The following is a 24,311-nucleotide window of genomic DNA, read 5'->3' on the forward strand; positions in this document are numbered from 1 at the left end:
TGGGTTGCAGATGCTGACTTCTCACTGTGTCCTCACCTGGAGGAGAGCGGAGGGGGAGGCAAGCTCTCCTGTGACTTTTATAAGGGTACTCATCCCATCACGGGGGCCCCACCCTCACGACCTCATCTAATCCTAGTTACCTCCCAAAGGCCCCACCTCCTAACACCATCACACTGAGGGGTAGGGGTTCAATATAACAATTTTGGGGAGACACAAACATTCAGTCCACAACAGCAGGCTACACCGGGTCTGTTGCAGCTACAGAGCTCGGCCACTATAGGGCAAAAGTGGCTGAAAGCAATACATAAACAGGTGGGCATGGCTATGTGCCATCAAAACTTTATATTTTGACGCTGAAATGTGAGTTTTGTATAATTTTCACGTGTCATGAAATAGTACTCTCCTAACTTTCTCCAACCACTTAAAAATGCAGAAATCATTTTTTGCTCATGAGCTGTGCAAAAAACAGGCAGTGGGCAGATGTGGCCATACTTGGCCTAGCCCTCTTTTAAATCCCTTCCATTTCTCCCTTTATCCCTTCCGTCTGGGCTCTACCATGCCGAGGCCTTTCGTGAGAAGGGCACAGTCCCATGGCACGTGCACCCTCCCCAGCTTGAGGGCATCCGTGCTCCACTTTCGCAGAGCTTGCTTAGCTAAATAAAAGCCAGGCAACACGTCATCCTCCCACCCAGACCACAAACAGCTTTGTGTTGCCCTGAGCAGTTATTCAGGTGAGCCTAGTGTTCCCTTTGGGGTCACAGCTACCACTTTGACCATAGTCACGAAACGTTTACTTGACTGCTTTGCAAGCCCCGTTTAGGGTGTCTGCAAAGCTCTCGACCACCGGGAGCTGGCCTGGCCGAAATTTGCATAGGTGACCTGAAGTGGCCTCTGTGTGTCTCCTATCAGCTTTGCCCTCAGCTTCTCCCCTCTACAGCCATCACCACCTGTCTAGTCTGCTTGAGCTGCCGTAACAAAACACCACAGACTGGCCTAAACAATGCATGTATTTGTCACAGTCTGGAAGCTGGACATTCAAGATCAAGGTGCCGGCAGGGTTGGTTTCTCCTGAGGCCTCTCTCCTTGGCCTGCAGATGGCTGCCTTCTTCCTGTGTCCCTGTGTGGTCTTCCCTCTGTGTGGGCGTCCCTGGTGTCTCTTCTCATAAGGATACCAGTCCTATAGGATTAGGACCCCACCCTTATGGCCTCATTTAATTCTTTAAAGCCTCTGTCTCCAAACCCAGTCATATTGGGGTTAGGGCTTCATGTGAATTTGAGGGGGGGGGCGGGCACAACTCAGTCCACAGCACCACCTTAGCATCCTAAAACAGGACAGATCTTGTCCTGAGATACCGTGGTGACTCCGGATTGCTTTCTGGATAAAACTCGGATTCTGCCTGGCGTCCCGGAGCCCCGAGCCCACCATCCAGCCTCCTGTCACCCTCCCCTCCTCTGTCCCTCAGCACACAGGGCCGTTTCCCTGTCAGCCCCTGTGCTCTTCCCCCTTTCCCACGTGCGTGCCAGGCCCTTCTCTCAGCCCAGGGGGCTGCATCTGAGCCCCTCTCTGGAATGCCCGTATTCTTCATAGGTGAGGCCTTCTCAGGCGCTGGGTTGGAGGGGGAGGCGCCTGCTGCCTGCTGGGCTGTCAGCACATCCATACTTGCTCCAGACGGTGTGTCTCTGTCTCCCCTGCCCCTCCGCCAGCGTCTCAGCTGTTTGCACAGGAGAGGTGCTTCATCCTGGCATCTGAGGAGATGGGGGCGGGGGTGACCTCCGGTGAGATCAAGGGCGTTTCACCATCCCACATAAAACTCAAAGCCGATATCTACCCTGCCCCTGTACGCCTCACAGCCAATCAGTCTGCTCACAGCTGTGAGGTTCGCAGGCCCTCGTAATAAAACTGACGGGAGTCACCCTGCAGGGCACGGGAACACCTGAGACCTCCCACCACTGAGTTACGTCAAGACCAAACGGCTTGGACGCCCAGCCATCTGTGGGCAGACTCTCCTTTTGTCCTTGACTTTGGTCTAGCTCAGTGGTCTTCAAACCTCAGGGTGCATAAGCATCACTACTCAGGGTCGTGTACAACCAAAACATGTCCTGAATTCTTAGTTTACACCCGCAAACGTGCTGCCTTGAGCCTGATCCTGAGTCACAGGGCAGCCCGCAGTGTCCCGGTGATCCTTCTGGAGTAGGGTCTGGACCAGCCGTAAACCAACGCATGACGCTGCCCATCTGCAGCTGGGGTCTCAAAGCTGGTGCCCTGGGATTGGGCTTGTCCTAGACCAGCGGTTCTCACCCGGACAGTGTCTGGGGACATCTGTGGTTGTTCGAGCTGGGGGCACCTCTGGCACTGAGTGGGTGGAGACCAGGGATGCTGCTCCACAGCCCACAGTGCCCAGGACGGCCCCCTACAGAGAGTGATGGGGCTGCAGTGTCAGCATTGCCTGGATCGCGAAACCCTGCCCTAGACAGAACAGACTGTTTGATCTCCTGGCCTGGAACAAGGTCAACAACCGCCCGGCTCACTGGTTCCCTAGGTGGGGCCCCCACCAGATGGAGACACAGCTTTTGACCTGAGCTGGGTCGCTGCGGGAGCAGGGGAAGAAAGCCCCAAGCTTGTCTCTACTCCCTCGGGCCCTCGGCTAAAGGACAAGACTTGCCCTCCACCGCGGGAGACGCTTTGCCTCTGCACCCTCAGTTGGCACCACTTGGTGTGCTGGGTCTTCAGGACTGGGGGCGGAGACCCTTCTGGAGGTGGAGGCCATTGGCACGCTGGGAAGCCAGGCAAGAAGGAAAGCATCACTGCAGTGCTGCTGGCCTCTTACCCAGCAGAGGCAGCAGGGCTCAGTCCAGAGAGCTCCAGGTCTGCGCTCACACTTGGACTCCAGCACTCCCGCCCTTGCAGCTTGGGCAGCTCAGACGCCTTTGTCGAGCCTTCTGAGTGGCTTCAACGGCATGGCTGTTTATCGTCCTCCCAAAGCCCATCCCATCCGTTCTCCTTGCCGGTTTGGGTTGGTCCACACCTCTCCCATGTGACTCAGGAGAATGTGGCCCCAGCTCCAGGTTAAATCCTGATGGATCTGAGGCAGCCATCCTCGCCCCATTCTCCTCAGCTGTGCCCTGTTTGGAGCAGGTCGTGTGGGACCCAGGCTGGAAAAGAAGCCATGAGGGGAAGCTGGCACAAGAAAGCATACACAGAACATACGTAGAACATGTGTAACAGTACAAAATGGGAAATAGCATGTGGTGGTTTAAAAATATTGCCATAAATTCTCATATTTAGTATTCATTAAGAGAATTCATATTCCATATTCCCATAAATAAATTCACTCCTCCCTTCAAAAGATGGCGCTTAATCCTCTCCCCTTGAGGGTGGGGTGTATTTAGTGGTTCACTTCTAACGCTGAATGTGGCAGAAGTTATGCCATGTGATGTCCGTGGCTCATAACAAGGATAGCTTCCACCTGGTCCTTCTGTCTCTCTCTCTGTCATCTCTCATTCTGGGGGAAGCTGGTCGCCATGTTGTAAGAACACTCAGGCAGCATTGGGAAAGCACCAACCATGTTAAGGAGCCATCCTGGAAGCAGATCTCACTACCCCAGTCGAGCCTTCAGATGATGCTGTCCTAGCCGACTTCTTTTTTTTTTTTTTTGGCCGTGCTGTGCGGCATGGGGAATCTTAGTTCCCCAACCAGGGACCGAATTTGTGCCCCTGCATTGGGAGTGCAGAGTCTTAACCACTGGACTGCCAGGGAATTCCCCCAGCCAACTTCTTATTGGCAACGTCTTAAAGACTCTGAGTCAGAGCCCATCCACACCACTCTCAAATTCTGACCGACAGAATCTGTGAAGATAATAAATATTTATTATTGTTTGCAGCCACATCGTTGGGGGTAATTTTTTAAATTGAAGTATAATCACTTACAATATTCTATTAGCTTCAGGTATGTAACATAGTGATTTGATATTTTTATACATTACAAAATGATCACCACGATAAGTCCAGTTATCACCTGCTACCATGCAAATTTATTGCAATATTATTGACTGTATTCCCCATGCTGTATATCACATTCCTCAGACTTACTTATTTAAGGACTGGAAGTTTGCACCTCTTAATCTCCCTCACCTATTTCACTCATCCTCCCAACCCCCTCCCTTCTGGCTACCACCAGTTTATTCTCTGCATCTATGAGTCTGTTTTTGTTTTGTTATGTTTATTCGTTTTATTTTTTAGATTCTTCACATAAGTGGGATCATGTGGTATTTGTCTTTCTCTGTCTGACTTATTTCACTCAGCATAATACCCTGTAGGTCTATCCATGTCACAAATGGCAAGATATCATTCTTTTTTTACGGCTGAGTAATATTCTGTCGTGCACGGGTACATGTGCGTGCACACATATGTGTGTGTGTGTACCTAAGTATCCGTCGTTAGACGAATGGATAAAGATATATATCTCCTTTATCCATCTATCAAGGGACACTTAGGTTGATTCCATATCTTGGCTCTTGTAAATAATGCTGCAATGAACATAGGGGTGCATAATCTTTTTGAATTAGTGTTTTTGTTTTCTTCAGAAAAATCCCCAGAAGTGGAATTGCTGGATCATATGGTAGTTCTATTTTTAATTTTTTGAGGAAGCTTCATACTGTTTTCCATAGTGGCTGTACCAACTGACATTTATTAGGGGTAATTTTTAACTCTGCAATAGAAACTGATACATAATATAAATACTTAACCAATAGTAAAATAGGCAAATGAAATATAGTCAGACAAATGAATAGCCTTCACAGTTTGAGAGGCCCAGGGCAAGAGTACAAATGGAAGCCAGCATGCCATGTCTAAATATTTCAACATTATAGACCAAGCTGGCAAAAGTTAAATACAGTATGTTCTGTCCCACCTACCTTAACAAATATACCTTTCTAATGACCAAGAAGAAAAAAAAAGAGTGATGCTAGGTTTACAGTTGTCAAAACATCAAAGGTTATCATTACTGTGTGTGTCTGGGCATTCTGGTGATGGGCTGATGATGTTTGGGTGTCTTAAATAAAATAAAAACATACTAATTCATGAATGATTATATATTCTGTAAAATGTGTTTTAGGTGCTTTCATTTCAGCATGAATGATGTTTGTGTAATCAAGATTTTCATGTCATTTGAGTTTTGTTACAATAATGACCCTGTCATGGGCTGACTTGTGTCCTCCTAAAATTCATATTTGGGTGTTAGGTATTGGGGGTTAGGACTTCATTGCTAACTAAAGAATGTGACTGTAGGAGATGGGGTCTTTAAAGAGATAATTAAGGTAAAATGAGGTATTAGGTGGCCCTGATTCAATATGACTGGTGTCCTTATAAGAAGAAGAGATTAGGACATAGACACACATAGAGGGAGACCACGTGAAGATGTGGGGAAAAGATCCCTGGGACCCCGGCGGGCCAGGACCCCACCTGCGATTGGGCTGCTCCCACCCACCATTTCCCAAACACCTGACTGTAGGCCATACTAATATTTCCTGAGCACCTGCTATGTGCCAAGCGCCACTGTCGTGCCGGCAAATAGCTTGGGACCCACCGCAGTTCCTGTGGCTTCATGTTGGTGGAAGGATTGCATCAGGCGGTGCTGGGAGGGAAAATCAAGCAGGGTGAGGGGGCAGGATGATGGGTTACAGGGCCCTGCTGCTCTCCAACAGGGGCTCAGGAAGGGCTGGAGAAGGAGGTGAGGAAGGGAGCGAGCAGGTGTGGGAGGGGATGGGAGCGGAGGGCCTTGGGAGGGTTCTGAGCAGGAGGGTGACGTGGTCAGGTCTGTGCTTTGAGAGGACCCCTCTGGCTGCCAGGAGGACGAAGAGATGCTGGCTAGGAGATGGGCAGGGGCGATGCAGCGGGCTCTGCTTGACCCTCAGCACCGCGCTTCCCTCCCCCTGGCAGGTCCCTCAGCCCCCAGGACGGCCTGGATAACACCCCCCCCCATTTCTCCATGGCCCTCCCCACTGGGCAGTGAGCCACTCTGGGGGGCAGGAGTGACACTGCAAGCATCACATGTGAGTCTAGCATCGGCCCAGAATGTGTGCGAAGGTGCCAGTGGACAAGTGCTGCCAGCCGTCGTCCCTCTATACTCAGGTCTGCCTGCCTCTGAGCTGTGCACACGCCTTGCCTCATCCCCTATGGCAGCGGTCCCCAACCTTTTTGGCACCAGGGATCAGTTTCGTGGAAGACAAACTTTCCATGGCCAGGGGGAAGGGGATGGTTCAGGCAATAATGCAGGCGACAGGGAGCGGCAGATGAAGCTTCACTCGCTCTCCTGCCCGCTGTGCACCCCTTGCCGTGCGGCCCAGTTCCTAACAGGCCACGGACCAGTACCAGGCTGTGGCCCGGGGGTTGGGGACCCCTGCCCTACAGGGTTTGCGGGAACTTCCTTCTTTTAAAAATTGAAGTAGAGTTGATTTACAATATTGTATTCGTTTCAGGTGTACAGCAAAGTGATTCAGTATTTTCTTTAAAGATCTTTTCTGTTATAGGCTATTATAAGATACTAAATATAGTTCCCTATGCTATACAGTAGGTCCTTGTTGTTCATCTATTTTCCATATAGTAGTGTGTATCTGTTAATCCCATATTCCTAATTTATTCCTCCCTCCCCTCCCCTTTGGTAACCGTAAGATTGTTTTCTATGTCTGTGTGTCTGTTTCTGTTTTGTAAATAAGTTCATTTGTATTATTTTCAGATTTGACATATAAGTGATATCATATAATATTTGTCTTTAACTTACTTCACTTAGTATGAAAATCTCTAGGTCCATCCATGTTGCTGCAAGTGGCAATATTTCATTCTTTTTTATGGCTGAGTAATATTCCATTGTACCACATCTTCTTTATCCATTCCTCTGTCGATGGACGCTTAGGTTGCTTCCATGTCTTGGCTATTGTAAATAGTGTTGCAGTGAACATTGGGGTGCATATATCTTTCTGAATTAGAGTTTTCATCTTTTCTGGATATGTTTCCAGGATTGGGATTGCTGGATCATACGGTTGCTCTATTTTTATTTATTTATTTATTATTTTAATTTTTAAAGTTTTTGGCTGTTCCATGCGGCTTGTGGGATCTTAGTTCCCCGACCAGGGATTGAACCCTGGCCCTCAGCAGTGAAAGTGCTGAGTCCTAACCACTGGACCACCAGGGAATTCCCATCTACCACTGGACCACCAGGGAATTCCCATCTATTTTTATTTTTTAAGGAACTTCCATACTGTTTTCCATAGCGGCTACACCAACGTACATTCCCACCAACAGTGTAGGAGGGTTGTAGGAACTTGCTTATATGATTCTTATTGGTATTGGGCTAAAATCTTTGCCGATACCCTTCCCCGACAAACGGGCTTTTACATTTGAGGACTGTCTACTGGTGACTGATATTCAGCATGGTGAGGAGCGCGGGGATCAGAAAGATCTGGGTCTGAATCAGGCACTTGTCACCTATCCTCAGAATTTCGTCTTCCAGACACTGGGGACGGACCAACAGATGGACATACAGACAGCTGGCAGTGCCTTCTCTAAGGGCAGGAAGGTAGGGATGAGGTGAGGCAGACAAAAGGCCTCAGCTCTGGGCTTCCTGCAGAACGAACCACAAGCAAGAGCTGGTTCTTATAGGTAAAGAGTTCTTAGTTTAGCGTTAATCAACCTTCCATGATTTTTCTCAACTGTGAAAATGGGAACCAGGCTGGCTCCGAGCACTCAGGGTTGCTGTGAGATTGTGTTAATTCATGCAAAGCGCTTCCAATGGCGGCTGCACTCACAGAAGAAAGGTCTTGGACTGGAGGCATCCAAGTGGCCGATGTCTAGTGTCAGATGGCATTTTTGTGCTCAATGCAGGTTCTCGAATGCCAGGATCTAACGCTGCCGGGTTCTGTGTTTATCTGTGGTTCTAGCGCCCAGCCTCCTATGGCTTTTCCCCTCCCAGCTGCTGGAACCAGCTTGACCACGCAGCCCGCTCCTGGACTTGGCCCTGCCCTGATCCCGTTTCCTGAGGCCGCCCAGCCACCCAGGCCCATCACTCCAGCAGGGTACGGTGGGTACCAGCCCCACTCCGGCCAGGACCTCGGTTACGGCGGCCAGCCCCAGGAGCCTGTGCCGGCGGCCACCACGGCTCCCTCCTACCAGGTATCAGCCTGACTTTTCTCTGCCCAGCACCAGTCCTTCCTTGAAAACACAATCCAGATGGGCCATCACCCTCCTGATGCTCCCATCCCTGCCCTTAGAGGGGATGGAGGCTGGGCTTGTCCTTCCCGGGCCTTTCCGGTGCTGACGATGCCCCCTTCCTGACCCCGAGCTCTAGGACCGCAGATCTGGCAGTTGTGTTTCCACGTGGAATCGCCAAGGCGTCCCACGCTCCATGTGGCCCAGCCCCCTGAGCCTCTGTCACCCACAGCTTGTTCCTGATTTGCTCGGCCAAGCTCGTACCCACCTGGCTCCGGCCCCTCCCTCCTTTACTCCCCTTTGCTTCCCCAGGACCTCTGGGATTTCTCCCAACCTACCATCCTGAGTTCCTGCCCTGCTCCCAGGGCCTCCTCCCGGCCCCTTGGATCCATCCTCACCTCCGTGCAGTTAGTCCCTGGTCCACCCAACAGCTCCTATCTCCCTGTGAACCAGCCGTGCTTCCTGCTGCCCCAGGCCCTTCCGGCACCCCGGCCCCGCCTGCCCACCCAGCCCCTCTCCTGGCGCTCACAGTCCTCTGCTCTGACTGGCTTCCGGGCCTCCTGCCAGCCCACCCGCCGACCCCCACCAGGGCCTCTGCTCCCTGCCAACCCGGCCAGGAGCCCTGTCCCCGGTCTCCGCACGCCTGCCTCCTCCTCCGAGCCGTCCCCGGCAGCCCTTGTCCCGTTGCATGTTCCTCAGAGCACTTTTGCTCTCAGACATTAGTTCTGAGGGAGCAGGCCACACCCCTCTCCCTGCTCGCTGCGTCCCCAGGTCCCAGAACAGAGGCTGGTACAGAGCAGGAGCTCGGGAACCACATGGATGCAGGCCTTGCAGGGGGCGAGGAGGGGGCCTTGCCCCACCCTGAGCACCTTTCTCCTGCTCTGTGTTCCCCATGGAAACCCTCTCGCAGGACAGTTACAGCTATGGACCATCGACAGCCGCTGGTGGCTACGAGAGCAAACGGGACCCGCCACCTGCTGCTGGCCTGCCTCAGCTCCCAGCCATGGCCACGGCCACGCTCTGCCCACCAGGTGGGTGGGTCTCTGCAGGGTCAGGGCGGGGGCAAGGGGGCCTCGCTTACACGGGAGGGACCCCAGAAAAGTCAGGTTTCAAGCGCTTCAGGTTCACAGGAGGTGCAGCAGTAGCGTGGGTCTCAGGGCTGCTCCTCAGATACGCCCCAAAGTCTCCACTAGTCAGTGGACCCGTGTGTGCGAGAGAGAGGGACGGGGAGACCCAGACAGAGAGATGGGGGAGAGACGAAGGTGGGGCTGGAAGTGTTTTCCAAGCACGTGGGTCCTGCTGAGGACTTGGATTTTAGAGATGGGAGAGCCTTGGGGCTCTGGCCTCCAGCGTGGCTCAGACACCCAGCCTTCACAGCCAGTTGCGCCCAGGCCGTGCCAGCTCCTGGCAGCCGGGGGGCAGTTGTGTTGGTCACACTTTCTCTGCTCCCTGGACCTGGTGTCACAGGGGTGGTCCTGCAGAGGCTGTGCTTGCTCTCCAGGGCCCCAAGGAGCCTACGGTGGCATTGGGTACAACCAAGCGCAGCCCCTGCCGCAGGTGCCCACCGCCGAGGCGGGGCAGCCGGCCAGCGCTTCGCCCTCCACCTCCACCTGCCCCCTGGCGAGCAGCGCTCAGCCCGCGGCCTCCTCCCTCTCCACGCTGCCTTCCTCATCCTCGTTCGGCCCAGCCTCCGCCTCGTACACTGGTAAGATGGTGGTTCCCCCCGCAGGCACGCAAGTGCAGCCTGTTCCTTTTATTTGCTGCCGAAATAAATGTGGTCCTTTCCTCAAAACCAACCCATCTCCACCTCTCATTTTTCTCTCCGCTTCTTAGGACCAAGCTACCCGAGCTATGACGCATCCCCGTACTCAGCGGTCAGTCCTTACTATCCCCCGCTGCTCCTCCCGCAGATGCGGCCGCCCCCGCTCCCAAAGCCCGTGGACTCGTCCCTGTGGGGCGGCTCGGGAAGCAATCCCAGTGCCCGTTGCGCCGACAGCTTCGCCAAGAAGCTACCAGTTGCCACCAAGCTGCCAAAACCCAGGGGTGGCCCCAGGCAGCTCCCGCTTCACTATTGTGACATCTGCAAGATCAGCTGTGCTGGTCCCCAGGTCAGCCGCCCCGCCCCACGCTGGGCAGGACCCGGACCTTCCTGCCCCCGCGGGTGGGAGAGCCCTCCCTTGCCCCCTGCGACCGGCCAGAGGTCAGGGTCGTTGCCTGCTCAAAAGAGATCTGTTATTAATTTGCAACGCCAAGTGCGCATCAGCATAACCTTAAAACTGCCTGGTGTTCTTGTGAAAGACACGAGAGCGGGCCCAGCGCTGGTCGTTGGCCGCAGAAGCGTGGTCTTGCACCCTGAGGCCATCTGCAGCAGGGAGGCCCTCAGCGCACGGTCCTGGACGCGAGGGCCGGCAGGCGCGGCTGGTCACAGTGCAGCTTTGCTGTAGGGCCGTGCAGGCAGAGCCGTGCAGACAGGGCCGTGTAGGCAGAGCCGTGTAGACAGGGCCGTGCAGGCAGAGCCGTGTAGACAGGGCCGTGTAGGCAGAGCCGTGCAGACAGGGCCGTGTAGGCAAGGCCGCAGGTGGGTAAAAGCAGCATGTTCGTGCGCGTGTGCGGGCGAGTGCACTGCTGTCTAAGCAAAGGACCTCCCCAACCACGCTCGCAGGTGGTGACCCACCTTGCTCCCTGCAAAGATCATCAGACGCTAGGCCTGGTCCTCACAAAACACCCCGTGTGGATTTTGTCTTGTTCTTAGTACTCTGAGAGAAAGCTGGCACCGTGGAGGCATGCAGAGACTCCAAATCGCAGGCTATAGAGGTGTGGGAGGAGCCCAGAACCCCTCATCCAGCCCCGACTTCCCTGGCAAAGGGATGAGGGCCGGGCGGCCCGCACTCAGGGCTGCATCGTGAGGATTCTTGGTTCCTCTCACCAGTCAAATACAAGGTCTGCTCCTGTGATACTAGACTCTTTGTGGCATCAGGTTGAGCAAGGGTGTGACGCTCCCCATGGCCGTGGGGTGGGACGGAGCGTGGGCACGTGAGCATCCCCCGAGTGGGTGTCGAGGCCTCTCTGAGCCTCGTCTCCCCGTGGGACCGGGTTTGCCCAAGCGCGTCACCACTCGGCATAGCATCTGGCACGCAGACATGTCAGCTCCAGTTGTTCCCAGCTTTTTGTTAATGTTAACAGCGCTTGTTTGTTGGACTTTTCATTGAGATAGTGGTGGTTTCACAGGTGGTTGTAAGAAACACCGCGGAGAGGCCCATGTGCCCTCACCCAGCGCCCCGAGTGCTGACGTTTTGCCAAACTACAGTCACTGTCACAGCTGGGATGTTGGCCTTGAACCCGTCCGCTGAGTCAGAGGTCCCAGGTTTTACCGGTCTCACTTGCACCTGCGTATGCCTGTGCGCACGTGCGCGTGCATGCGTGTGGTCTGCTCCGTGCGAGCTTATCACCTGCCCAGGCTTGTGCATCCGCCTCCACCACCGAGATGCCGGGTGCTTCTGCAGAGTCCCCGTGCTGCCCTTTCCTGCTCTCCCCTCCCGCGCCCACCCAGCGCCGCTTGAGACACGGTTAACGTGGAAGCAGCCGCGCACGGCCTCCGTCTGCATCGGAAGGACTTGGTCTGCGTGGCCTCCCCGCAGTGGGAGCAGCACTTCTGCCTCTTTTCCGGGCACCTGTCTCTGAGTCCAGGACAGCACAGTTGGCTGTGCGGTCTCCGTCCCAGCCGAGCGAGGGGCCAGGCAGGCCTCTTTCTAATGCTCCTCTGGGTTTTTTCTCATTCCACATCTGATCCGTGTCTGTGATAGAGAGTCAGGCATCGGGATGGCATAAACTGCGAACATTTGTTCTTTCTACGGGCTCAGACTCTGTGAAGCGTGTTCTGAAGTAGTTTACTGTTGGCGCCTTGGTGTATATCCTTCCAGGCTTGTCTGCGTCCCACAGGCTTTTACATCATGTCCGTGTGCGTGTGTGTGTGTGTGTGTGTGTGTGTGTGTGTGTGTGTGTTCTGTGGCTTAGGTAAAAACACAGATTCCTGGGACTTCCCTGGCGGTCCAGTGGTTAAGACTCTGCGCTTCCATTGCAGAGGGCGCGGGTTCAATCCCTGGTCAGGGAACTAAGATCCCACATGCCACGAGGCACAGCCAAAAAAAAAAACCGCACAGATTTCTACATTCCGAGAGCACCCTTCCCACTCCTGTCCCTGCCCCCAGAGCCAGCCGACATCACCAGTGCCTTTGGTATTTTCCAGAGGCATTTCTATTCCGCGGAATGTTGACTCTTGGCGTGGTTAGAGGGCATTGGATTAGCAGGCCCACTTTGCCTCGTCTCAAGGCTTCCCAGAGACAAGTCAAGGGTGCCCCGTGAGAGCTCAGTCGTGTGCCAGACGCTGTCAGACATCTCGGGCACGCGGTGCGGGAAGCGTGGGTCTGTGCCTCGCGGCCACCTCCCCCAGGTGGACCCCGTGGTTTGGGAGCAGTGTTCTAACAGTGAAGTGTGTCCCGTGTCGTTCCGGTAGCACGCATCCTTGCTTGGCTTCTGAGGTCAGATTCTGAAAAGCCGGAATATTCTTTCAAGCGGCCCCTGAAACTAAGTGTGTGCTCCTTTGAGGATGCTTGCTTAAGAAACTCATTGATTTTTAGAACAAACAAAAGAGAAGGAAACCTTATGTCTTTCCGTCCGAGCTTCTGAGTCTTCTGTCTGTTGACGGGGCTTTAAAAGGAGGCCCGTGAACAGAGGGGTGGGGACATCAGGCCTCCCGTGAACTGCGGCGACGGGGAAGGCGCGGTGCCAGGTGGGCACACAGCCCCCTCAGGCCGCCCTCGCTCTCTGCCGGCAGACCTACCGCGAGCACCTGGAAGGGCAGAAGCACAAAAAGAAAGAGGCGGCTCAGAATATGGGCATCCAGCCCAACGGCAGCCCACGAGGGGTGCAGGCGCAGCTGCACTGCGACCTGTGTGCCGTGTCCTGCACCGGGGCGGAGGCCTATGCCGCCCACATCCGGGGCTCCAAGCACCAGAAGGTAGGAGCCCCTCACAGGCCCCGGCCCACTCGGGACCCAGAGGGGCGTCCGATGACACGGGGGGTGGGCAGCCACCCACGAGAAGTAGCTTTCCCTGCAGGCCCACGCGTCCTCCTTCCTCAGAAGCCAAACCCCTTCTCCCGGTTATAAAGGTCACACCTGCCCCTGGACAGAAGCATGGAGCAGGGCAGCTCATACCCAGACCCCAGAGGAAACTGTTCTTGGCCTTGGGTGTGTCTGCATGTATATATGAACCAGAGTTTGTATGTTGATGAGATCAAACGGTATATTCCATTCGGGGTCCTTATTTATTAAAAATCAAAGTAGTAAGGTTTAATATTTTAATATCAAAGTTTTCATTGATACTAAATTATTTAATATCAGCATTTGTCATATTTATTACTACTTTAATATCAACGTTTTCCTGTGGGCTTAAAAATGCCTGTAGTATGTCATCTTATGAGGAAATGAATGGGCTCCTTCACCCGAGAGAAGGTAGGGCACCTCTCCCTGTGCCCTCTTTCTATGGTCCAGAGGTGCTTTTTGGAAATCAGCAAACCTTCCCCAAATGGCATCACGAACCTGCAAGGTGCTGCTCACCTTTCGGGTGTGTGCTGAGGACAGGAGGAGGGGGAATTCCTGGCTGGACGCCTGCTTTGAGCTGCACCGCACGGTTTAGAGCGAGAGGGTTAGGAAGGCCCCTGTCCCATGGCTGCCTCTCTCTGCCCCGTCCACAGAACCCCTCCAGCTGCCCCAGCTCACCGGCCATGCTCCCTCCTGCCCCCGGGCCTTTGCTCACACCCTGCCCTTGGCAGCCCCCTTCCAGCCCCCGCTGCAGGCTGGGCCGCCCCGAGCGCCTGCCTGAGGATCTGTCTTCTCCCCCTGCTTGTCAAGGGCCTTGTTCCCCAGCCCAGCTGGGACAGGCTCTCGAATGCCTGCGTGAACCCACAAAACCCACCAAGGAGGGAGCAGTGAGGCGTGGAGAAGGGGACGCGCCGGCCTGGTGGTAGCAGGGGTGCAGGCGGGAGAGCTGGGCCCAGGCGGGGTGGGCTGCGGGTGTCACAGCTCGCAGGCTGGGACTCATTCTGGGGTCAGGAGGCCCTGCAGCCAGCCCCGGGGTGGGGGGCAGATTTGAGTCGTGAGTGTCAGAGACTTAGAGCCGAGAATGTGTCTGAGACAGTCGTCAGTGCAGACTCTGGGGGTGGTGGAACAGTCCTTTCCAACTGGAACTTTTGCAAGTAAGTGCCTTTGTCGGGGGGGGCATGCCGAGGACAGGGGGGTGACTGTATCCTAGGTGGATCTGTGTCCCTGGACGTGTATATGAGTTCCTGCAGAATGTGGAGGTGTGTCTATGGACGTGTACACCCACGTATACCGAACATGGATCTGTGTCGTGGACGTGTACACGTGTACATCTTAGCAGGCGGTCTACACACACTGTGTCTCTACCTGGGGCTGGCGCCGGGCTGGTGCTTGGCATGCAGAAAACAGCCGTGCTTCTTAGCGCAGGCGGTGGAGTTTGGAGGAAGGGGGTCTGTGTAAGCCAGCAGGGGTGTCAAAGTATTATAGGTCCCCCATGTGCAGGAGTAGTGGGGGCCTAGAAGCAGGAGACAGCTCAGGAAGGCCCTTCCCAAGGCATTTAAGTGGGAGCAGGGGAAGGGGCAGGGTCCCCGGGGACGGGATGGACCACCGCCCTCACTTCCACAGGCTGCCAGCTCCCCCATGCCCGGTGAAGTGCTCTTCCCACCCCTGAGGAAGGTTGGCCAGGCCTGAGCGGCCCTGACAGGGGGCTGGGTCTGTTCCAGGTCTTCAAGCTGCACACCAAATTGGGGAAGCCCATTCCCAGCACGGACCCGGCGCCAGCGAACCCGGCCCAGGCCACCAGCACCAGCCAACCGGCCTCCACCCCCCTCACCACAGAGAGCCTCCCCGCAGCCCCTGCCAGCCCCAGCATGTGTGCCCCAAGCAGGCCAGCGCCAGCCAGGAGACCGGCCGCCTCGAAGGCCTCGCACGTGGGTACGTGTCTCTGCATTTCACAGCCCCTGCCCTGCCTCAACGAGCTCGAGCCTCAGAGACGGGATGGTCCGGTCAACGGTGTACGTGCAGCCATCACTTCTGGGGAGGCAGGACCTATGAAGGGGGTGGTTCTCTGCCAGATCCCCGCCGCCGGGGTGCCTTCTGCTGCCTTTGGCCCACCCTGGGGAAGCGTGGGCAGAACCAGTGCAGCTTCCATTTCTTCCTGTGGAGCTTGGGACTGAGCCGCTTGCTGGCCACACTCGGGAAGCCGGCCCTAGGCCTGGAGAATCCCCTGGGCTGCCGCCTTCCCCGTGCTGGAAGCAACCCCCTTCACACCGGGTGCTCTGATAAGTGAGGTGGGCCCCGGGAAATCCAGGCAGGTTCCTCGCAGCCCCACCTCCAGCCCTGCCTTCCCTCGAGCGTGTGTCACCCGCACCTGCTATGACCCCTGGGCAGTCACGGCTGCCGAGGGACATGCATTTCAAGGGTAAATAGGCTTACATGTCAGGCATTCACTCCAGGTGCCTGATTCACCCTCCACGGCTCTAGGTTTGTCATTAGTCCCACTTTACAGATGGAAGAACCGAGGGGAGGGGAGGAAAAGCACCTGGCTCTGGACCACCCGGTGAGCGGTGGGGGTGGGATTCCAACCCAGTCTCTGCTCTCCACCACCACGCTTCGTGTGGGAGGCGGGGCCTATTTTATTTTGCGCCTCAGCAGGCCTGAGATTTGAACCGTCACGTGATGTTGAAGATCAAATCATAAAGCGGTTTTGGTGACAAAGAAATGTCTCCCTTCTGAGGCTCAGTAAACGCTGGTCTGCCTGATGTTCCACTGTCGGTTAACTAAGGGCTGCAGACTTTGTGCAGCAGTGGCGGTTGTCCTCAGAGAGGGTCCTACGACCTGGGCCTCCCTGTGGACCCGTCCACCTTGGCACCAAACGCTGTGAGGGCCTCGCTCTCCCAGTCGTGACCCAGGCTGGTGGGAGGGGGTCTCGCGGGACTGTGGATCCCACTGGTTGACGTCACGGAAGGGGGAGGGGGGCAGCGGGAGACCCGGTGGCATCGAGTTGTACACTTCATGCTGGCGGACCAGAAGCCGACCCTGGTCGCCGGCTGGAGCAGATTATAAGTTACGCGATTCTTCCTTCCAGGGCCTCCTGCGCTGCCGACAGCAGACAGCAGACCCCCCCAGGGGAAACTGGCACACCCCAGATCAGAGCGGCCCGGAGAACCGCCCGCCCAAGGAGGCTCTGCGGAAGCTTCTGGAAGGTGCTGTGACGCACAGCCGGTGGGCCCAGGCTACGTGGAGGAGGTAAGTGCTAGGCGTCCGGCCATCGGCTCACCCTGCTCCGCCCCGGGCTCCTGTGGAGAGAAGGACCTTGCAGGGCCAGGCCTCGAGGCCTCGTCCCAGTTCTCCCCCTGAGACTTGCACACCTGCCCCGGGCAGACCTCAGTGAGCCAGCATCCTTTGGATCTCACTGGAAGGCCCGGGTGCTGGGCTTCAGATCTTAGAAGGAAGGCCCGAGACAGGCGGAGGCGTTTCCTCTCGCCGGGCAGCCCCTCTTCCTGCGGCAAGCAAGGTGGCAGGAGGGATCTGTGTCCTGGAAACCCACGGGCACGTGATCCTCGGGCACAGCAGCCAGCGTGCGCCCCACACAGCACCACCTGCACACCCGGGGCTTTGTGGAGCTCAGGTTCTGAGCCCCTCGCCCCGGGCCCACAGTCCCAGCCTCCCGGGTGCCTCCCGGGTAACTTCCGGGCCATGCATGTGGGTGTGTCTTCCGTGCTCGTGTTCGTGCTTTTCTTCACCCAACTCAGCACCTTCTGTTTGGTCCCCTGCAAAATAGCCACACCAGGCAGGCTTCTTGCCAGGCTGGTAGCAGCCCGGGGATGGGGGGACAGGGGAAGGGAGGATGGGACGGTGGTGGCAGACGGGAGCCGGGCCTGGGAGGGTGCACTGGTGAAGAGCCACTCCTCTGAAAGCATAAACCGCTGGGCAGACAGGGAGCCAGCGCCCGGCCTGGACGGCCCTGGGGGATGGAGGCGCCCTGCTGGAGCCCAGACCCGCTGCGTGGGGGCCGTGGGTGGCGCTCAGCCGTGCCTTGTGTCTCAGGTGTGCAACGAGGAGGGCAGAGTGATCCGGTTCCACTGCAAGCTGTGCGAGTGCAGCTTCAATGACCCCAACGCCCGGGACATGCATGTGAGGGGGCGGCGGCACCGGCTGCAGTACAAGGTGTGCCTGCAGGGGGCGTCTGGTGGGCCTGACTGGGGGTGAGCATCTGTGCTCTTGACACCTTGGCTCTCGTCTCAAAACACACCTTTTGCCCCCATGAGTCGGAGCCCCTGGGCCCTTCAGCACTCGGGCTCAGCCAGAGGGACCCTTGGCTGCTTTCACGAGGCCTCCTTGTCACGGGTTTGCCGGGGCATGCGTGCACATGTGTGTTTAGACACACTTGACTGTCGGGCCCCGTGTACACTTGTGCACAGCACACACTGTGACTCTCCTTGTGACAAACAATGGCTTCTGGATATTTCCTCTCTTTTCAGCAGCCTTGTTGAGATATCATTCACACACCACGCAGCTCACCCATGTAAAGTGGCTTTTACTACATTCACAGAGTGTGCAACCAGCAGCTCCATCTAGTTCCAGAACAGTCCGTCAGGAGCCCCGTTCCCATTGGCAGCCACTCCCTACCCCTACCCCAGGCCCTGACAACCAGGAACCCACTCTCCGTCTCTGTGGACTTGCTTGTTCTGGACGTTTCCCATCAACGGAATCACACACCGCGTGTCCTTCTGCATCTGGCTTCTCTCACTGAGCATCGCGTTCTCAGGGTCCATCCACGTTGTAGCGAGTGTCAGGGCTTCACCCCTTTTCCTGGCTGAGAGATGCTCCTGTGTGTGGAGGGACACGTTGTGTGTGTTTCACCCGCTGAAGCCCACTTGTGTTGTTTCCACCAGTGACCAATCCTTAGACAACACTACACTCTTTGAGTGATGAAATTAAGTACTAAGGACAAAGCCCAGTAAGCGAATTAGCAATGCTATTTAGAATATATAGAGCTGGATCCCACACAAACGGAGTTTCCCTGGGTTACTCTGATCGGGACGAGCATTTCCGTTCAGTCCTCCGTCAACATGCGTGACCACTGACCGCGGTTGCTCCTCCGTGTTGCGGCGCCTTCTCCCTCTGGCTCCTCTGTCAGATGTGCGGATGGTTGGCTTGTGCAGTGGCGGACGTCACGTCTGCCACTCTGCAAGTCAGTCATAGTTTTGTTCCCCGCTGTGGTTCCCTTTCCTGCCATGGCCTTTGGGGATGAGGGGTGTTGACACTTTGGGGATTGAAACTCACTGTTGTCTAAACCTGGCAGGAGGGACTTCCCTGGCGGTCCAACGGGTAAGACTCCGTGCTTCCACTGCAGGGGGCGCGGGTTCGATCCCTGGTCGGGGAACTAAGATCCCGCATGCCGTGGGGCGTGGCCAAACAATAAAAAAAATTAAAAAATAAAAAATAAACCTGTCAGGAGGTGGCACCCCCAGCATTCTCGTCTGACCGAAGGTCCCCGATCTTCCCAGAAAAAAGTGAACCCCGATCTTCCGATTGCGGACAAGCCCAGCACGAGGGTTCGGAAGCTCCTGGAGGAGAGGCTGAGGAAGCAGCGGCAGCTGAGCAAGCAGCGTCTGGGGGAGCTGCGGCGCCGGCACGACGAGATGAGGTGCGGGGCCTCAGGGCCCTCCGCCCGCCAGCCGCGCTCAGCCCGGGCCGGACCAGGCGGCACGAGGAGCCGCTTCTGGGGCTCCCCACGGTCTCCCGCGTGACCGGCCCAGGGTCCCGCCGCTGCTTACGGCTCCTCGTCCCTGCCACCCCAGCAGGTGCTACGGCTTGTGCAAGAGGCGGCTGGAAGAGGAGCCACAGGCGCAGGAGGCGCGCTCGGGACGCTCGCCGGCCGACCAGCATCCACCTCCCCTCGGGAGCAGGCCGGGGCTGTCCACAGCCAAGCCTCTGGTGGGTGGTGGTCTCGTCCTGATGTCCGAATGCCTCAGGGGCTGGGAACTGGAGGGGGCTGAGGGCCTCACCTCCAGCCACAGCGATCCCTTGAAGCTTCCTGAGGCCCCAGTGGTCACATCCCTCAGGAGCCTTTGGGTGTCTGTCTGTCCAAGGGGGCCGGGCTGGGTCGGATGGGAACTGTGGATTGCACCCTGCTGACGGAGGGGGTCACCAGCTGCCTCGGGGCCTCTGGCTCAGAAATTCAAGAACGTTGCCCAGGGAGCCCACTGGACACCCAGTCGGCCCAAGCTCCCCACAGCCATCGGGGCCCTCGGTCCTCACTGGTCCACCTCCCCTGTGGACCCTGTCATTCCTCTGCCTGGCTCTCCGGCCACCACTTGCCTGTCAAAGCCAGCCTGACTCCGGGCCCCCCGCGTCCCCCGGGTCACCGGGGCCTCTCAGCCTGCCTGTGACATGACACGTGTGCCTTTCCCCGAAGCCCATGAGGCGGCCGGAGTCCAGCGACGACCGGCATGTCATGTGCAAGCACGCCACCATCTACCCCACAGAGGAGGAGCTCCTGGCCGTCCAGAAGGCTGTCTCCCACTCGGAGCGTGCCCTCAAGCTGGTGTCCGACACAATGGCCGAGGAGGATTCCGTGCGCCCAGAGCCAGAGGGCGGGGAGTGCAGGTAATGGGCATTGCCCTCCTGTCCGGGGGCCCGGGGTGACAGAGGCGGCTCCATTGCTGGATGGCTTCGAGCCCTTGGACGCCCAGGGCTTTCCAGAAAACTCCCCAAGAGAGGCTCAGAGCCGGAGCCCCGAGGTTCAAAGGGAGTGGTAGTCCCAACCGGTGAGAACCGTTGTTCTAACACCAGAAGTTACTTTTCCTGTCGAAGGTGCGTGTAGAAATGTAGTTCACAGAGGATTAGCCCCTGTTTCCTCACCCGTAACGCGGAGATAAGTGTGATTCTCCTGGAGCAGGAGGTGCCGCTGAGCGTCCGCATGAATCATCTTTCCCGCTGCCGGGAGTGTCGCAAGATGGAAAGTCCCGATGCCTTGTAGTGAATCATGAGAGGGGGTTAGCTTTTCCAAGTCCCTTCTCTCTGGATGGCTTCTTTTCCATTTACTTTTTTTTTCTGGGCGCACCACACAGCTTGTGGGATCTTAGTCCCCCGACCAGGGATTGAACCCGGGCCCTCAGCAGTGAGAGCATGGAGTCCTAACCACTGGACCGCCAGGGAACGCCATCATTTACTTTTTTAAGGTTTTCTTTTTTTTTTTGGTGGTAAAATACTCATAACACGAAATTTGCCATCGTGACCATTTTTACGTGTACAATACGGCAGCACTAAGTACATTCACAACGTTGTGCAACCATCACCGCTGTCCATTTCCAGAACTTTTTCATGATCCAAAACAGAAATCCGTCCCGTGAAATTCCCCAGGCCGCTCGCTGCCCCCGCCCCTGGCACCCACCTTTCCACTCCCTGTCTCCACGGCTTGGCCTGTTCTGGACATTTCACACCAGTGAAATCATGCAGCATCTGTCCTTCTGTGTCTGGCTGATTCCAATCAGTAGCTTCTTCCTGCCACAGTGTTTGCTCCCCGACAAGAACGTGAGAGCCACTCGTGGGTCACCAGGTGTCATAACAAAATGCACTCGCCCCTCAGCGTGAACGCAGCTGCCTCCCCGGGACAGTGGGCCTTCCTCACCGCCTGGAAGGGGAAGCAGGCGCGGCCCCTCGGGCAGAAAGGGGGGCCCTCCCTTAACCTCCACCCCGATGTCTTCTGAAGGAAAAGGCCCCTCACTTAGTGCTTTGCAGTTTTGCTCCCGTTTTCTCCCCGTGCTCGTGTTTTGTTTTTTTTGTTTGAAAATATTTTATTTATTTATTTATTTATTTATGGCTGCGTCGGGTCTTAGTTGAGGTATATGGGGTCTTGGTTGCGGCATGTGGGATCTTTCGTTGCGGCGTGTGGGCTCTTCGTTGCCGTGCGCGGGCTTCTCTCTAGTCGTGGTGTGCAGGCTCATTAGTTGTGGTGCGAGGACTCTCTAGTTGTGGTGCGTGGGCTCAGTAGCCCTGTGGCATGTGGGGTATTAGTTCCCCGACCAGAGATTGAACCGGCGCCCCCTGCAGTGGAAGCACAAAGTCTTAACCACTGGACCGCCAGGGAAGTCGTGGATGTTCCATTATTTACTTAACTATCACAAAGAGTGTGTTAGTGTTTGGGTTTTGTTTTTTTTTCTATTTTATTATGGAAATTCTCTAACACACACAAAAGGTGAAGAGGCCTAAGTGACCATCCCTAAACCAGGGATGACTCACTTGCTCTCTACCCATCCCCCTCCTCGACAGACCACTGCGGTTAAAGGAAACCCTGTCAGACACGATATCAGGCATCAGCCTGAGGGTGGAGTACGCGTCTCTAAACAAGACTCTTTTTCATTTAACAAAACCAGAACACCATTATCATAGTTGAAAAAAATGAACAATAATTCTTCAACCCCATCAAATATCCAGTCAGTGCTGAAATTTCCAGTTGTCATTTTGGATAGCATAACGTGGTCTTTTTGTTTAGGGTTTTTTTTTGTTTTGCAGTTGTTGTTGAATCAGGGTCCAAATTGATTGACAACCTGTCAGTCTCTTTATCTGCAGGTTCCCCGCCTCTCTGCTTTGTCTTCCCCTGAAGGATATGGTCCTGGTCCTGTAGACATCCCAGGTGCGGCCAGGTCCCCTCGGACCATCCCGGGCTCCAGCACTTGTGGTCCCGAGACAGACCACAGAGAAATACACAAATGCATTACAGAATTAGGTTATCTCGTATCCTGAGAAGTGTCACAAAGAAAACAACAAAGTGGGGATCAGGGAGTGGTGGGAGCAGGCGGCAGCTTCGAGAGCCAAGGGGCGGACATTTGTGTTGTGACAGCCGTGGGGAGGGCCGCCACGTGAGGGCACCCCAGGCAGCGGTCTGGGTGGGATGAGCCTCGTGGGGAGGGAGTGGAAGGAGAGGGCGGTGGCGAGGCGGCCCAGGGGTCAGGCTGGGGGCCTCGGGCCCCGGGAAGAAGCTCGGGTGTCCCCAGCCTGCAGAGGGGCGGCACTGGGAGGGTGGCTGCCGGGCGGACGCGGTGGTGGCAGTCACCTGCGGAAAGTGACCAGGCCGGTGCGGTGCAGGTGGGGACGCGACTCGGGGGGAGGCAAGGAGCACCTGGCCGGCGACCTCGGGGGAGTCCAGCTGGGGGCGAAGTGGCCGCAGAGGCGGCTCAGCAGCACGAAGCCAGGGACCGACGAGGGGGCCCTGCTGGCTGAGGACCAGGGCGCCGCTGGGGGTGGCCGCGGGTGGCCTCTTCCAGAATGCAGTTTATTGGGAAACGGTGACGGCCGCCAGCCCTGCTGAGCAGCACAGCTTCCTAGCGGCGGTTCCAAGCGCTTCTCCCAGATCTGTCTCCTCGTGCCTTTTTGATCAGGTGCCCCCTGGCAAGGGCCGTGCCCCCGTTTTACAGATGAGGAAGCGACCCCGCGTGCAAGAGCGGGGACCCTTCCTCCCCACCCTCTGCCCACGCGTTTGTGGGTTTGTCTCGGCAGCCGCCCAGGCCCCTCCGCTCGGATCCTGAAAGGCGTGATGCGGGTCGGCCTCCTGGCGAAGGGCCTCCTGCTGCGGGGAGACAGGGCCGTGCAGCTGATCCTGCTCTGCTCCCAGAAGCCCACCCGCGCCCTGCTGCGCAGAGTCACGGAGCAGCTGCCCCTCCAGCTCCCGGTGAGGCGCCCGGCCGCGCATCACGTGGCTTCTACGCGGCCTGGACACAAACCGGTTTGTTTTTATAAACAGGCGCAAGGAGAGAGTGGTGGAACTTGAGGGCTCCTTTACAAAGGGGGTTCAGGGTAGAGCTTGGAAACAGTCTAAACGTCCGGCCACTGAGGACGGTTACTTCCGTCACATCCACAGCAGAGCCCAGCCAGTCGGCACGGAGCACAGACGGGACGAAATCCACAGGGCAAACACTCAGGCTCATGAGACTAGAGAGGTGCAGGGCTGGGGGTCGGCCGGACTTTCTCCTCCGGAGCAGCTCCTGTTGTTGTCATAGAGCTTTTTTTTTTTTTTTTTAATAAATCTATTTATTTATTTATTTATTTTTGGCTGAGTTGGGTCTTCGTTGCTGCGCATGGGCTTTCTCTAGTTGCGGTGAGCGGGGGCTACTCTTCGTTGTGGTGTGTGGGCTTCTCATTGCAGTGACTTCTCTTGTTGCGGAGCACAGGCTCTAGGCGCATGGGCTTCAGTAGTTGTGGCACGCGGGCTCAGTAGTTGTGGCTCACGGGCTCTAGAGCGCAGGCTCAGTAGTTGTGGCGCACGGGCTTAGTTGCTCCGCGGCATGTGGGATCTTCCCGGACAGGGGCTTGAACCTGTGTCCCCTGCACTGGCAGGCAGATTCTTAACCACTACGCCACCAGGGAAATCCCTGTCATAGAGCTTTTCTCAAGCAAGATGGTAACCGGGAGAAGAGTGAAATCATGTCATGATTTAAATTGATCATCTTTCATTAAAATACTCAATTCCCAGGGCGGTTTCTTCTTCCTGATGTGTCTGCTGCCCTTCCCGAGACAATTCAGCATCGTTCCTCCGACTCGTGTAGTAAGCACTGGGGGCCGGGTAGACCCAGGCTCGCCTCTGGGGCTCCCAGTCTGGTCAGGAGACACAATAAACAAACACAGAGCAAGCTAACTTCCAGTTTATCTTCTGTAGAGAAATTAAAACCTGATGTCAAGTAGCAAGCACCTGGGGAGAGCGGGGGCCACTTCAGACAGGACCGTGGGAGGTGTGTGTCCTGACAGAAGATGGAACAGGTGAGGTGAGAGCTGAGAGATGAGGAGAGGCCTTGAAAGATGTGGGGGTGGGCAGTATTCCACATAGAAGGACCTGCACCTGCAGAGGCCAAGAGGCAGGAGGCCCAGGGAAATGCATGCCCGAATGCACAAGGGCCTAGATCGAGCTGGGCCTGAAGGCCATGTGGGGAGGTAAGATTGCCTCCTCAGGGAAATGGGGAGACTGGAGGGTTTTAAGCAGGGGAGTGACATGCTCCGACTTCACCAA

General features: G+C 56.2%; 1 protein-coding gene across 7 annotated transcripts in view; it reads left to right on the forward strand.

Moving 5' to 3' along the window:
- Positions 1-24,311, forward strand: part of ZFR2 (zinc finger RNA binding protein 2) — a 46,584-nt gene that overhangs the window by 11,040 nt on the left and 11,233 nt on the right. For 6 of the 7 annotated variants that reach the window (XR_009502563.1, XM_059918765.1, XM_059918764.1 and 3 more), the window contains exons 2-13: positions 7,935-8,166; positions 9,113-9,233; positions 9,704-9,907; positions 10,036-10,310; positions 13,037-13,219; positions 15,025-15,235; positions 16,389-16,549; positions 17,351-17,470; positions 18,814-18,953; positions 19,108-19,243; positions 19,725-19,915; positions 22,808-23,033. Coding sequence is in view for 6 of the 7 variants with exons in the window: in XM_059918765.1 (XP_059774748.1) it covers positions 7,935-8,166; positions 9,113-9,233; positions 9,704-9,907; positions 10,036-10,310; positions 13,037-13,219; positions 15,025-15,235; positions 16,389-16,549; positions 17,351-17,470; positions 18,814-18,953; positions 19,108-19,243; positions 19,725-19,915; positions 22,808-23,033 (2,200 nt within the window). In the remaining variant the exon portion in view is untranslated. The remainder of the gene's footprint in view (positions 1-7,934; positions 8,167-9,112; positions 9,234-9,703; positions 9,908-10,035; positions 10,311-13,036; positions 13,220-15,024; positions 15,236-16,388; positions 16,550-17,350; positions 17,471-18,813; positions 18,954-19,107; positions 19,244-19,724; positions 19,916-22,807; positions 23,034-24,311) is intronic. The other variant, XM_059918767.1, reaches the window with a different exon arrangement.

Source organism: Balaenoptera ricei, chromosome 3 (assembly GCF_028023285.1).
Source record: "Balaenoptera ricei isolate mBalRic1 chromosome 3, mBalRic1.hap2, whole genome shotgun sequence".
In the NCBI taxonomy this organism is placed as follows: Eukaryota; Metazoa; Chordata; class Mammalia; order Artiodactyla; family Balaenopteridae; genus Balaenoptera; species Balaenoptera ricei.